The sequence below is a fragment of the Gymnoscopelus braueri genome, assembly GCF_963280865.1.
Source record: "Gymnoscopelus braueri genome assembly, chromosome: 12".
NCBI lineage: Eukaryota > Metazoa > Chordata > Actinopteri > Myctophiformes > Myctophidae > Gymnoscopelus > Gymnoscopelus braueri.
In genome coordinates, this window is record NC_137614.1 from 33,339,968 (window position 1) to 33,355,674 (window position 15,707).

Here is a 15,707-nt window from a genome sequence, read left to right on the forward strand (position 1 = left end):
CTCTCCTGCTGCACCTGGCTGGCTCTCCTCTCCGTCCCTTCAAGTTTGCCCACCGTGGAGTGGATCAGTGAAACGGCACAGTGGGCTGAGCCGGCCCGGTGTCCCTCTCCGTCCCTCCACTGATCGACACAAGGCGAATAGTAGCCCTATAACAGCATTCACTGCACCTGCACGCCAAATACCATCCGGCCGGCTAGTGCATCATCTAGCCGTGTGGGGGATGCTGCGCCGGGCTGGACGCGGCAAGGTGCCGAAGAGGAGGAGGAGGGTGTTCTATGCTTATTATTATCCGGCGTGGCTCTTCTATCCCATTCAGAAGATTCCCAGCAAAGATGCAAGGGGTGGTAATGGTCCCGTTCGCCTGCAATCTGTCCCCTTTTCCAAGTTATTCCCGACTTTGGTAAAAGGTTTATGGGATTTAGAAATTATAGCCTATCCTCCATTGATTTAAAAAAAAGGGAAAAAAAGATTCAGTTTCTCTTGACTGTTGCCTAATGCATGCAGCCCTGGTTTTTCAAAGAACTGCGCCAACTAGGCTACTTTCACGGTCCCCGTCTTCTTCTCGGAATGGTTTGATAACATCGACATTATAGGCCAAATAGATCCAGTCGGAGCCCTATAGACCCACCCAGTACCCTCAGTCCTGTCCTGACCAAGTAGATCCAAATAGATCCAGTCGGAGCTAGACTAGACCCACCCCAGCACCCTCAGTATAGATCCAGTAGATCTAGACCCACCCAGTACCCTCAGTCCTGTCCTCACCAAGCAACGGCAGCTGCATCAACGCCCGGAGCGGAGCCAGACTCGCATGATTATCCCATCTTGTCTTATAGCAGCCACGAGCATCCATCCATCCAATCCATCCATCCGTCCATCCACCGCCACCTCTCTGTGCATGAGCGTGCGCACTTGCTTGTCTGTGCGTGTGTGTCGTGCGCGAGCGTGCGTGCGTGTGCATGCGCGTGTTGTGGGCGTTTATACAAGGGGGACAACCGTGCAGTTTGACTGCCTTTATAGCATGTTATTAATCGAAGCCTGCTGCATTAGAGTATGGGTTACATTTTAAGAATCTGCACATTCGCGCTGATTTAACCAAATCTCCTCTGGAGGCGGCACCTTACCACTGGGCTCAAGACCCCCCTTCCCTCCCCTTCCACCACCCCGCCCCTCCCCTCCCTTATCCATCGTCTCTTCCCTCTCTGGACGTTGCAGTTCACTTTCACATTCTGCGCCATTTCGCTGAGCTTTGTGTGTGTTACTCTTGTCACAACCCTGCCAGTTTATCCCACTCACATGTATGGGTGTCTGTCAGGTCAAAAGACTGCTTTGCCCTCTAACCTTTTTTTAATCATAGTCTACTGCCAACATATAACTATTGTTTATTTGGACCAACCAGTTAAAAATGTGAAACAACCTGAGGACAATATCACTGTGAAATCTAGGCTAACCGTTTTCAAATATTAATTTAGCAAATGGGATAGTGCCTATATTGTGTAATTTTCAGGTCAAGTTTCATTTAAATCAAAAAAGAAAAGAAAAGAAAAACACTGCCTTTTAGACTAGTGATGCCAAACATTGCTTCAGGACCCTGGACATTTATATTTTCTTGATGATTGGACTGCATCAGTGGCAAGTAAAGAATTTACTGATAGGCATATTAGGCAAGCGTTTTAGAGACCACGTAGCAAATTAAACAAAAAAATATATATTTCTTTAAAGTAATTTTCTCTACAATCTGTATGTTAGTTAGACAGACTAGCCCTTAATGTCTAATTTAACCAATGGAGGCTAAATTGGTACTGTCACACTTGGACACACACACACACACACACACACACACACACACACACACACACACACACACACACACACACACACACACACACACACACACACATATATATATATATTACAATACCATAATTTATTTTTGATTAATTTGCTAAATGGTCTCTAAAACGCTTGCCTATCAGTAAATTCTTTAGACTTTACTTGCCACTGATGCAGTCCAATCTAACAATATAACTGTCCAAGGTCCTGGAGCAATGTTTGACATCACTAGTCGAAAAGGCAGTGTTTCTCTTTCCTTTTCTTTTTTGATGTGTGTATAGGAGGAGCCTTACCCAACGCTCACAACGCAGTTGCACCCTGAGATAAAGCACAGATGCAAGGCAAAGGGTTGCCCCAAGGGCTGGACCTACTCAAACAATAGGGAGCAGTTGTTGATATCCCAAGGCCCTGGCTTTATGGGCTTAGTAACAGTAGCCCTTCAGCGTCATAGTGGCATGAGAGCTAACAATGTCATCTTTTCACCTTGGGCACAGCCTGCTCGCTCACCCACATCAGCATCAGGAACACTGTTACACAAACCCAACCAGCCGTCCATAGTGTGACACCAGTCAATGGGATGTTCAAATAGCCATGTTCAACATCACAAATAATTGGCCCGCCCGCCACTACTGACACCATCAGTACAGGCCCCGTCAGAGGCCTTCCATCCAACAAGGATTATGGCACTTTCAGGTCATGCCTTTTGACCTCTGCAACACCTCCACTTCCTTCAAGCGGATAATGGCCAGTCCTGGCCAGAGTGCCTCAGAACTGCTATGTGATTTACTTGGACAACCTACTCGCCCATGCTGTGGACTTCGATGCAGCCCTGGCCAGCCTTCAGAAAGTAATTGCCAGGCTTGCTTTCGCGTTCCACCCAGGCAAATGTAATCTCTTGTGATGAGAAATGTTGTTCCTGGTGATGAGGGGTTAATTCTACACATATCAACAGTGGGTGTTGTGTTAAAAGAATAGCATAGGGCCCGGACTGCTGGCCTAATAGCGGTCCGGGCACCTAGGCTTGTATGTAGCCTGACAGCGCGTTGTGGGTTCGACTGCCGACGGCCTTTGCTGCGTGTCACTCCCCATCTCTCCTGTCTATCTACTGTAGGCCTAATATCAATAAAAGCATAAAAAGACCCCCAAAAAATAAAAAATAAAAGTTTAGAGGATAGAACTTGCACACCAAGCTTTGGTTCAGACTTATTTATTAACAAAAAAGACAACGTTTCGATCCGTGTTGGATCTTCGTCAGATCAATGAAAAAACACCAGACCTTCCACATACTCATCGCTTGTCTCTTGTCACTCCCATAATGGGAGCAGGTAAATCCTGGACACATCATAAATCACATGTTAGGTTGTTGTAAAAAAACATACATAGAAAATATTACAAAATATTCATTTCCTGAGCCATATGGTCGCTATTAAGGACTGGCCCCCCAGAACCTATAGGAGAGCAGCAGAGTTTCCTGGGTCTACTACGGGCAGCCATATAGCTTAATGGGTAGAGAGCCTGCCTGGGAAACAGAAGGTCCCAGGTTCAATTCCCAGCCCTGTTGAGGTCTCTCTGAGCAAGATGCTTAACCCCTAACTGCTTGGTTCCACAACTTTAAAGTGTCCAAAGGCAGCATCCCAACCATTGACCCACACAGCATGTGCCAAGAGCAGGACAACGATGTGGTGCTAGAGTTGGGTCAAAGCCGGCAAAAGAAAGCAAGCCATACTATAGTGGTCCAGCCTCGATGGCGTGCACCTGAAGAGGGAGGCGAGATACGACAGCTCCTGGAGTCCCGCAGCCTCCGTGTCAAAGACTGGGAGACTGGGACCTCCACTTGCTCCTGGTCCTGTGGTTATATCAAACCGCAGTGCACAAGTCTAAGCATTCCACTCTAGCGGCTCTCATGTTCGGAGGAGAGTTACAGTGGACAGACTCCAGCGGACCTCATCTTTGTGCCAGTGCCTGCACTGGAACTATATGGACTAGTTGGACTATTTCGCACAGCTATATGGGAGAGACTGGGACCCAGCAGAAACACCCAGTTTGGATGCTATCAATGCACTGAATGGGACATTATCACGTTGAATCAGACGATTGAATGGTCTAAGTAGGCGAGATACTGACCTACCCAAGTTTCATCAGACCATTGAATGGGTGCAATCAAGAGATACTAACCTACCGACGGAGGTGTTTTGTATAAAGTATAAACGGGCCTATGATCCGTTGCACGGCAGAGGACTTTACCAATACCAATAGGGTATAACTTTGCAGCAAATGTGTACTGTACTCACCGCAGGTAGGGGGCCATCCATCAGTACTGGCTGGCACTGAACCTGCCCCTTGCCAGCACAGAAGCGGGAGAGTCCCTTCACACTGGACATGCCTGAGCACCTCTGAGACTTTGTGTTAGGTGCATGGGTCTCTCGGGACAGATAGACCCCTCAGCTGGGGGCTGGGTAGCACCCAGGGTGTGTCATTGGACAGGAGAAGGACTTCCCAGCATGCTTTGGAGCACAGTTTTTGTGTTCAACCCATCAAATAAAAGAGTTTCCTATACTAAAGCAGTTGTCTGAGCATTTCCTGGGAATCAAGTCGACAAGCCACTGATCATTACATTATGTTTGCTACATGTGTCATGTTTCTAATGAGCTAAGCCCCCAACAAGGCCAATTAATTATATATATTTTAAATTCTATTAAATAGATGGTCATGATGATAATGACGAGTAGACTTTCTTCTTCCTCGTGTGTTGTGGGTGGCAGTAGCTCAGGAGGTAGTGCGGCTGTCTGGGCATCAGAAAGTTCCTGGTTCGATCCTCAGCTTCTCCAGGCTTTGTGTCGCCTGTTTAAGTGCCCCATGTGGAAGACACTTAACCTCCAACGGCTCCCCTGTGTGCTCACTCTGAGTCAAGCCACTGCTGGGTCAATGCAGAGAAGTAAAATGTCCCTTTGTGATGCAGTTTTATGTCTTTTCCTCTCAGCAGCTGCCAGTGTTTCTTTTCATTTCATTTATTTTCCCCTCTTCACCCACTCCTCACCCACACCGTTTTATCCAACTACTGACGTCATAAGTTGCAAGGTAATAGGACTCAGAGGAGATGAAGAGAATTTAGGAGAGCAGAATGTAGAGAATGTACTCCTTTCAAAACACTGAACTCACCCTCCAATCCTGAATCATCAGTCTGCACCAGTGGCTGTCAAACCTTGTCATGTCAAGGACCCATAAATTCATATGTATTTGGATGCAGACCCGCACCAGAACATATTTAGTGCCAGGGACCCCCGTACAAGATTTGTGTTATAAATAACAAAAATATTCCAAAAACGCGCTCAGGTGGCGCAGTGGTAAAGTCCCTGCCCGCCACCAAGTTGTAAAATATTACAGCTATTATATATTATTATTATATAATATTATATTATAAATATATATAATTTTCTTTGTGTTTTTTGTTTTTGTTTGTTTTTTTATTGGAAAAAAAATCAATACAGCAATGCATTGATATTAAAAAGAAAAAGTGTAGTTGCTTATTTTGGGATTGCTTCATAAATGTTGTTTAAACCAGTGGTTCTCAAATATTTTCAATGTCAAGCTCCCCCAAATGATTATGTATTTGTCTGCAGACCCCCATCTGAAGAAATGTTATACCAGGAAAAAGAAAAGAAATTTAAAGTATACTCCTCTGTCTATGTGCAACCCAATTTCTCTGTGACTTGGCTGTTGTTTCTTTCAAAATGATACAAGATTTGTATTGTTTTTGGGGTATATATCCACATTTTTCACATTTTCTTCAATATGTTTTTGAAAAGCAGATCTACAAGCTCACAATGCGTCACAATGAACTTGTAGATCGGCTATTTTCAAATAGCCGATGTATTTAAAGCAGGTTGCATGTGGCTTTAATAGACGCTTCTTTGGGGATTGTTTTCATAGACCTGGTTGCTTGTTTCTCTCGCAAAACCTGGCAACGCTGCAGACTGGCCCACAGAGGGCGCCATACACGTGCTATGTTGAAGCTTGGCCCTAACCTGTCGCTGTACTTTAATACGCAGGCGGAAGTAAGTGAGGAATCTAATTTGTAAACAAAGCTAAACAATCACGAGCCGTTTCTTGGCTTCAGCAAAAACATAAGCGCCATATTGCTAGATTCTTTCATAATAACAGTTACGTCTTGTTGGATGTAAGCGGCGTGTTTGCATCGAGTTTCTCAGTTGACCAACGGCAGGTGATACTTGGTAAGCTAGACGTTTTCTTTTTAGAATTATGTAACAGCCTGGTGTCTGGTCGAATGCTAGCCTGCAAGCTTAGCTTATGATTAGTTAGATGACGTTGTCAAGAGAATGCGCTGCGTCGTCGAATGTGTAAACACTTGACTAGTTAAACAGTAACTTAACCTGTTGCATAGGACTATTGGCAGTTAACAGAGTTATTGGTTATTATTATGCCTTTAGCCAGCAGCCCAGTATTCTAACGTGACGTGACGGTTGACTATCCGTCTGTCTCTCTGTGTGTGTGTGTGTGTGTCTCTTCTCTCTCTCTCTCTCTCTCTCTCTATTGTTTTCAATTCAAAGGGCGTTATTGGCATGAGAAAACATACGTTTACATTGCCAAAGCAAAAGTGGAACGCTACAATCAAAGCAAAACAACGTATGTACAATTAAAAGGGAATAGAAATTACAGAGAGGTACACAGAGCTGTTGCATTTCAACTGAAGGAAATCTAACTTACAAGACCATAAGAATTGTGCATATGCTGTCAGAAATACTTAGCCTATCCACATAGGAAAGGTTTGCTTGTAGTAAGCTTTAGCAGTTGTTTTTCATAAGCTGCTAGCTGTTTTCTTTCTCTCTCTCTCTCTCTCTCTCTCTCTCTCTCTCTCTCTCCATATATATATATATATATGTATGTATATATTGTATGTATGTTTGTATATATATATGTGTATATATGTGTGTGTGTGTGTGTGCATGTATATTTACACACACACACACACACACACACACACACACACACACACACACACACACACACACACACACACACACACACACACACACATATATATGTATATTTACACACACACACGCACGCATACGTGGTGTCCTCCTGTCAGGTTGGGCTCGCCTGGCTAGAACGACATCGCCCGGCTGTACACTGGCTCCCCGTAGCGGCTGGCATCCAGTTTAAAACCCTGGTGCTAGCCTATAGGGCAGTGAAAGGAACAGCTCCTTCTTACCTCCAGGCTATGGTCGATGCTTACACCCCTGCCCGACCACTTCGGTCGGCCACCTCGGGGCGACTGATTGCCTCGTCGCTCAAGGGTCCTTCTGGCCGATCTACACGGTCACGACTTTTTTCTGTTCTGGCCCCACAGTGGTGGAATGAACTCCCCACTGATGTCAGGACACTGCCCATCTTTCGCCGCAGGCTAAAAACCCACCTCTTCAGGAAACACTACCCTTCCTCTTCGCCTTGCCTTTGCCTACTTGTTGTTAACTAGTTGTACGAACTCTTGTTTTACTGTTTTATTGGATCTTGTTTATTCGATACACTTATTTGTTTTAGCTCTTGCTCAGTTGATTTTCCTATTTTGTCTCATCTGTTTATGAAAGTAGGTGGCTGATATACTGCACTTTTACTTTAGCACTAGGTATACTCTTGGTTGCTTGTTTTAGAAGAGAATGCACTTAAATGCTTCTGGTGATTAGTAGTTTTGTTCCCTACCTATGTTGAATGCACTTATTGTAAGTCGCTTTGGATAAAAGCGTCTGCTAAATGACTGTAATGTAAAAATGTAATGCTTAATAAATAAGCAACATTTCTCATCCTGCTACTTGTATTAATGGCTAACTGGCTCACTGTGTCCCTCTCCCTGTGTGTGTATTTGTCTCTTTCATCAGGTTCCTGATGTGTGGAAGTGACACAGCCTTCAGTAGCAGCACTGTGGTGTTGTAGATCTACTCTTAGTGGGGACCTTGGTGGATCCCATAGCAACTTCTACAATCACCATGTCCAGGAAACAGGCAGCAAAACCTGTGGGCAGGAACAAGAAGTGTGAAGTGGAGCGCAAGCGGGACGAGCGGGCAGCACGCCGGGCCATCGCCAAAGACCGCAAGAATCGGCCTCAGGATGGCGACGAAGGGGAGGAGTTTATCAGTTTCTCCAACCAGCTCCAAGCGCTGGGCCTCAGGTTGAGAGAGGTCCCTGGAGACGGGTAAAGCCTGCTTGATACTCTAATCCGTGTCAAAATTTGCCGATCTTCAAGCTCACAAAGCATGGCATTCGTGACATGTTGTGAGCTTGTTGCTCAGCAATTTTTTTGAAGAATTTGAATCAGAGTGAGAGAGATAATGGAGTCCCTCCAACAGTATACATTTTTCAGTAGAATAAAGTCTCCTCCTATACCCACCTGATTTGTGCTGCCAGTTCCTTGGTACAAAAGCAAGGAAACCTTTCTACCAGCTCCAGTTTCAAATAAATTTGTGAGATTTTGGAGAACTGGAAGGGGGCTTGGAACCCCAGTGGATGAATGATTTTGGATTTTTCAAACACCATTAAAGGAGGAGTTCACCCAAAAAATTACTTATTTTCTATCAATTGCACACCCTATGAAGCCTTGAATCCATGGATTCTTTTTTGTTTTTGTCGCATTCCTAAGCTAATAATTTGATTCCCGTCTCCTACCGGCTAATGTATCCGGTAGGTAGGAGACACAAAGTCGATTATTTGTGTCTCCTACCGGACATACACACGGTCATCAAATTATTGTCTTAGGAATGCCACAAAAACAAAAATAAATCCATGAAATCAAGGCTTCATGAGGTGTGTAATTGATAGAAAATAAGTAATTTCTTGGGTGAACTCCTCCTTTAACTGAATCCTGCAATCTAGAGCCTTACAAGTGATAGTTCAGGTTTTGACATGTAATAAAAGAACCCAAACCAATCTCCCATTGGATATTTCACAGTAACGTAAGTGCCAATTTAAAAATAAACTTCAACTATTTGACAAGAACCTTGTAATATCGAAACCCAAGTTAAAATCTGAACTATTACTTTAAATAGTATGAATCTGTCGTTGTGTGACATAGTGATCAAGGGTGAATTGATTAAATGAGTGTAGCAGGTGCCTGTGCTTTGCAACGAGTTGCATTTACTTGGCTCATTGACATGGCGTTAAATGATGGTAATGTGTTGAAAGACACCTATCAGTACTAGTGGACTGATTTTTTTTTGCTGGAAAGCTTAAACTGGTCACTATAGCAACAAGTAGCTAATGGCATGGATTTCATCTGATGTTGCTTGTGGCGCGGGAACATAAAGCTACGTCCTCCGTGTTTTTTTTCATAGAATATTGTGCAACGATGTCTGCCGTTGTTGCGCGATTGTAATGTAGTACTGTAATGATGCTGGAGGAACCATTGCTTTGAAGTATCGCATGGAGGTGTAACATGCCAGTAATACTGGCACTGTTACTGTACATTGTTTCGAGAGACCATTGATGGTGGATTGGATACATAAAGTCAATGATTCTGAAAAGGTCTGTCTTTTAACCCCAAACCAAACTGCTGGCAGCATCTCGAGTAAGCAGTTTGATGTAATGTTCTCTCCAACATAAAAGCAAGATCCACATGAGTGTTAGATACTTCTCTGTCCTGTCTAATATGTGCATGTCTGCCTTTTCCTTTGCCTACACTGGTAGAATTGACTCTCATACTGTAGTTCAGACATGTTTTAGTGTTCATGCTGAGGGTGTCTATTTCAACACTGACAGTTCTGGGAATGACATGGGAACAAACTACTCTGTGTAGACACGTTACGGGAATGGCATGATAAGGCAACGATCTACTCTATGCAGACAGTTATAAGCATGATGAGGAGAGAACAAATCATACTGAGTGTAGACAATTATGGGAATGGCACGTTGAGGGAACAAATTAGTGCAAACTGTGACAGTTATGGGAATGGCACGATGAGTGAACAAACTAGTGCAAACTGTGACGGTTAAGAGAATAGCACAATGATAGAACAAATGACCTCTGTACAGACAGTCATGAGGATGGCACGACGAGGGAACAAACTACTGTGTGCTGAAATGTAATCTCAACAAATGTATAATTATTTTTTAGTTTAAACATAGCATTACTTGTCTCCTCCCAATAGGCAAACCGAGTCTGAGAGAAACGAGACGAGTATGACGTCAGTGCTATGTCGTGATATTGATGACAGTTATCTCCTTATGTGGAGATTTTTGCGGATTTATAGATATTTTTGCAGAACCGCTCTCCAGCCGTCTTCACACCGGGCCCCACACTCCCTCGGGTCCTCTGCGATACACACGGCAAGTTTGAAGTTGATCGATCGGACAGATATGCGAAGGAGAGTTTATATTTACACACGCATGCAGAGATTTTACGCACTTAAAGTTAGATGCATAGGTTGTAATCTAACAATAATGTTTTCCGTGCCAGCCAGAATGACGAGGAGGGCTTTTTATTCATCTTCTTACTTTGATCAATGACCAACTTTAGTAGCTAAAAAACTTAAATGTCTTGATAATGCAACATTTTTCTTTAATGAACATTGGTTGCCACTTGCCAACTATTTGCTGGCATTAGATTTGGATAAAATACAACCATGTCAACAAAAAGTGTTTTGAAGGCATTGATTTTAGTCTCATGACAGTCTTTTAATTTAACAATACCGTCTCTTCTCTTCCCTGTAGGAACTGTCTGTTCAGAGCTCTAGGTGACCAGTTAGAAGGACACTCCAGGGGACACCTGCGGCTGCGTCAGGAGACAGTCCAGTACATGACGTCCTATCGACAAGACTTTGAGCCCTTTGTGGAGGACGACGTGCCCTTTGCACAGCACTGTGAGGACACAACTCAGTTTTAATCCTGGCCTTGTCATGTCGTCCATAAACTTACTTGTGCAAATATGACAATTGAAAAAAAATACAATTGTGTGACTAATGCCTTTGCTTGCATGTCTTGCCCTACAGTGTCTAATCTCGCTCAGCCTGGTACTTTCGCTGGCAATGATGCCATTGTGGCTTTCGCCCGCAGTCAGCAGCTGAAAGTCGTCATCCATCAGCTGAATACACCACTTTGGGAGGTAGTTGACACAGCACACACAAAGAATATTAAATGATACTGTATGATCGAATGCATTATTAAGCTTAATTTATACTTGCATGCTGAAAACGGCCGATGTACAGGCTTACATACAATGCGTTGTTATACGATGCATTGTGAGCTTGTAGATCGTCTGTTTTTGGCCCCGCGACATGCTTAAGGTGTGTGAGCACTAATATCCACACTGTTCCACCAAGCAACACATGTGTTGTTTTCGATGCAGATCAATGGCGCAGAGAAGCAAGCAGGCAGAGAGCTACACATCGCATATCGCTATGGCGACCACTATGACAGCGTGAGGTGCACTGGGGACAACTCGGAGACGCCTGCTCAGCTGCGCATAGAGGTGAAGAAAATGTACCATCTCAATGTTGCCTTGTACTAAAGTACCATTACTAATATACAATCGAACATGTAACCTCTCAACCGGGCTACATACTCCAATTGGCCAAAAGGCAATAAAACCAAAAGGATGTCATTCGGAACTTTGTTCGGCTGTTCTTGCACCTCTGAGATGTTTTGACTATCCGAACAAAGTTCTGATGTGATTTCTATTTTTTATTTGCGCTTCACGCACTTTTATTTCCACAATCTGTCAGCAACGTAGATCAAGGCCACGACCTGAAAACCTTGTTGAATGCGAGTGATTGTTGAACGTTGTAAATTGGGATGAATTTTGATTGGCTGTCAGTGATACTACTGTTCATCAAATCACTCTGAAAGTGATCCCAATGATATTGTCGTCATCGTTATAGTTGTGGTGTGGACTACACCATCCACTTCATTAAAACCTAATCGTCTCGAATATTTAATTAAAGCAAAGGTTAAAGCCACAATCTGCGATTTCTTCAGCTGGAAGGCTGAATGTAGAACAGCATGAACATAGGTAGAACGATAATACCAAAACATCATAATTTTACATATTGTGCTAATAGTTTAGGAAACTTTAGAGTGCTAGTGTGGGGGCTCCTTTCTCGCTATTTCACAAATCACAGATAGGGACTTGGCCTGACAAACATTTTCAGATGTTTTGCTATAATCAGTCTAGTAGTATTAAAACAATTGACATTCTTTTTGCTGACATGGTCTAATCTTTATCCTCATCAGAATCTGCAGAATTCACGAGGCCAGCAGCGTGAGTTTGGGGACGGACAGAGGGACAGAAGGTCACCAACATCGCCCACTTCCTTTGAGGAGGACAACGTGATCCTGAGTTCCATCAAAAACCGAGGACTCCAGAGTGAGGAGCCACGGATTTTGTACCTACTGTTGACAATGTTATGGGTGATACTTAGTTGATGTTTTGTGGGCTTATAGATCGGATATTCGGCATGCAACCAAATTATAACTCAGGCTACAATTCAGCAATAACCATACTGTAAACATGCTTTTATAGCACAATAGATGACACAATGGATGGTTTAGAAGTAAGTCTGTCAGGTGGAATCTCCTTACACAGATGCATCAGGCTCAAGCATGCACCAAAACGTCAAGCATTTCGTCTGTATACATATATAGGGTTTAAGAGATTAACACTGAGCATGTAAATATGAAGGGGCAGAATGACTACAAATCTTTTAAGTATGATTTATACTGTGTTGTACGAAAATAACACCACAACATCTGATGGACATTGGCAATAATGATTATGTATGTTGTCTGTCGCAGCTGAAGAGGATAACCTGCTCCAGCTGAGTGCGGCCACCATCAACGCTGAGTGGCTGGTGGGCTCTGTGCTTGGCCAGCCCTGCCAGGGCCAGTGTGGCTCACACTCCTGCTCAGCTTGCAGAGCTGCAGCCATGAATGGTGCTGAGCAGCCATCAGAGGGCAGCAGCAACCTTCACAAACCTAAGGTAGAGGTATAGAGTGGATGATATCTTTTTGTAGGCTAAACCGGAGTTATGTCCACCATGGGATCCCACCACAGATTTCCATTGGAATTTATGTATTGAGTTTTGGATAAATTACTCTGTGTGTATATTGCTCTTTGTAGCAAACAAAGGCTATGGGAAAAAGTATTGGACATCTGGTGAGGGGACCCATTGTGAACACTTCCAAATTTGAGTGAGTTCCAAACACTCTACAGCTGCAAAAAAGGGGCCCTATTTTGCAACCAAATCTAACTGAATGCAAATCATGTGTTTTGTAAACTCTTTTGTAAAAATCATGCGTCTCTGTAAGCACTGGGTTTCAATCTTTTCTTTATCCCAGGTGTCCACCAAGCAGAAGAAAGAGCAGCAGCGACAGGAGAAGAAGAAACGCCAGGAGGAGAGACATCGACAGAAGGTTCTGCAGAGCAAAGGGAACCTCGACCAGAACCTGCCAGAGGCTGTTACCTTAGTGCCAGCCCTCAACACTCTGAGTATATAGACTGGAGCATGGCCAAACAACACCTACTACTACTCTAGCTACCAGTGGCTGACGCTGTCAAACAAATGTTTTGCACATTGTCAAACTTCTTCAATCACAACGGATGACTTTTCCAAAAAGAAAAGAAACCCTTTCCCTTTCCTTTGCAAATGTTATTATGGTGCCTGCGACTTTTGTGTGTGTGTGTGTGTGTGTGTGTGTGTGTGTGGGTGTGCGCGCGTGTGGATTACATGTGCTCGTTTTCAGTTGTGAGAAAAGAGCGAACCAAACCTGGAGGATTCAACTGTATTTTGAGTATTTGTTGGGGTTTGGAGTTTATTTTCTTACCTGGGTTTCTTTCTCAGATGTGGTCTACCTGCCGAGGTACCTTCTCCCTTTCCATGCTGGTGTGAATGCACGGCCACCATGCAGATGTTCATGTGCAGCTGGGCTTTTTCGTTTGCCATTTGATTGAGTTGAACATTTAGTTTCTTGGTCCTAGCCAAAGATTAAAACTAAAGGATGAGCGGTTGATGAATGATTGTTATGCACACAGTCTTAACATAAATGAGGAATGTGGCAATAAATAATCTTTACAGTGATGTATTTTTTTAGGTGTTATTTGTCGTGTTGGGTGTTCATTTACTGAGCCATTAGAGGGATAAAATAGTTTAAAAAGAGTGGAGAAACATAAAAAATGCTTCCATACAGGTGGACTGCATGATACAATTAAGCAATTAACATCTGATCATGCTCTGTGGCATGTATAACATTTGCTAAGCAAATTTGACAATGGGGAAAGAACTGCAAGTGACTATGAAAGAGGGTTCATTATTTGGGCACGGTTGGCAGGAGATTCAGTCACAAAGGCTGCCCACATGGCAAGGCTAATGTTTAAATAGGAAGAGTGACTAAAGTGACATCTGCATTTTAATCATGGGAAAGGCATCAGTCATTAATTAGGGCATTTTCCTGGCATGGTTCGGGTCCACTTGTTCCCTCCTCCAAGGATGACAATGCAAGGGGTGTGTCATTGTGTGTTCTATTTCAGGAAACGAATAGAAAAAAATGCCAGCAGCCTAATCAAATTGAATTGATGAATGAATTCCATTTGCACCATAATGTCTAAATGACATGGGCTGTGACTAACAAGATCAGAGAACAAGGAAGTGTGGTGACCTTGCTGGAGGGGACAGTGGTACAGTTGACTGGGCCCTTTTGGTTGGATGACATTAAGACCAGACACTGTTATTTATAAATCATCAGGAAACTTTTCAACTACTTAAACCTAAAATACAAAACCTTGAACACATATTGAACTAGCGATACAAAACACCCATAAATCGCACATAGGCTGCCATTAAGAGGCACAAATGTCAAATTATTTGCACTGTTGCTTGCCTGGGGCAGTGGTGGACCACTCATGTTTGTCTGAGGGGAGGAGGAAAAAAAAATCCAGCTTCCACATTTTGTATTTTGTGATATATTTGTATTTATTTATTTACAACTTTTGTAACGATGTCATACACTGGTCACATGACAACCCGTACTGCACTATTATATATATATAAAAAAAACACAAAAAAAACTAAGCAATCAGGAGGGCATTTTCCACTATAGAAGCATCCCATGAGGGCACAATGTCTTACGCGGGAACGAGTAGAGGCCACCTAATTTCCGAGCATGTAGAGCAGTCTAGTGGGCAGCACTTTATCACGTTTTGTCTTGTAACATGGGCCACTATATTGGGAACTTTATCATGATTGTTTTATTTACAATAGGGGCATCCAAGAGTCCACAACTGGCCTGGGGAGGGTGCAGTGTATTTCCCAAATCGCCTGTCCCCAAGTAATTTACAGCGAACAGTCGGTGGTTGTTTTGACACATGTAGATGCACTAACGCCTCTGCAGATGTTTTGCAGACTTAAATAACAATGTACTGTACAACTATACGTTAAGTAGCCTTGGGAACCAGCGGTTCCTGAGCCATGTGGCCCATAGGGCAGGAGCTTCTCCTGCTTCTAAAGCGTGTGTGAGGTGGCTTGATGTTCAAGTACATCCTCCAGCCATGATGTATCAGTATACCCCCTGGACTAGTGTGTCGCAGGGACACTACTATAAATGTGTGACGATCAACTTCAAACTCGGCGAGAGTGTCACTGAGGACCCGAGGGAGTACGGTGCCCATTGCAAAGTCGGTCAGGTCAGTGGTACTCCAAAAAATATTGATAAATCCACAATTCCCCATATATGGAGTTACCAGCCATTGATGACATCGTCAATGTGAGACCGCCATAGTAGTGACATCACACACACAGACTGTCCTTGCCTCCATATACGGACATAAAGGGTCACAGGTAGACAAATACAGAGATCTTCATATATGGGCATAAAAG

The 15,707-nt window shown here is 43.5% G+C and overlaps 1 protein-coding gene across 2 annotated transcripts; it reads left to right on the plus strand.

Annotated features, from left to right (window-relative positions):
• The first annotated feature begins 5,895 nt into the window (after positions 1-5,895).
• On the plus strand, positions 5,896-13,913 carry otud3 (OTU deubiquitinase 3). 2 transcript variants are annotated; one of them, XM_080444546.1, is made up of 8 exons: positions 5,896-6,062; positions 7,728-8,041; positions 10,552-10,700; positions 10,830-10,942; positions 11,186-11,308; positions 12,070-12,202; positions 12,631-12,815; positions 13,174-13,913. In XM_080444546.1, exons 2-8 carry the CDS (start codon positions 7,836-7,838, stop codon positions 13,330-13,332), a joined length of 1,068 nt encoding a protein of 355 aa, XP_080300672.1. In that variant the 5' UTR covers positions 5,896-6,062; positions 7,728-7,835; the 3' UTR covers positions 13,333-13,913. The 2 variants fall into 2 exon arrangements, with proteins under 2 accessions (XP_080300672.1, XP_080300673.1); XM_080444547.1 differs by lacking the exons at positions 5,896-6,062; positions 7,728-8,041 and adding an exon at positions 8,766-10,167.
• The last annotated feature ends 1,794 nt before the right edge of the window (positions 13,914-15,707 follow it).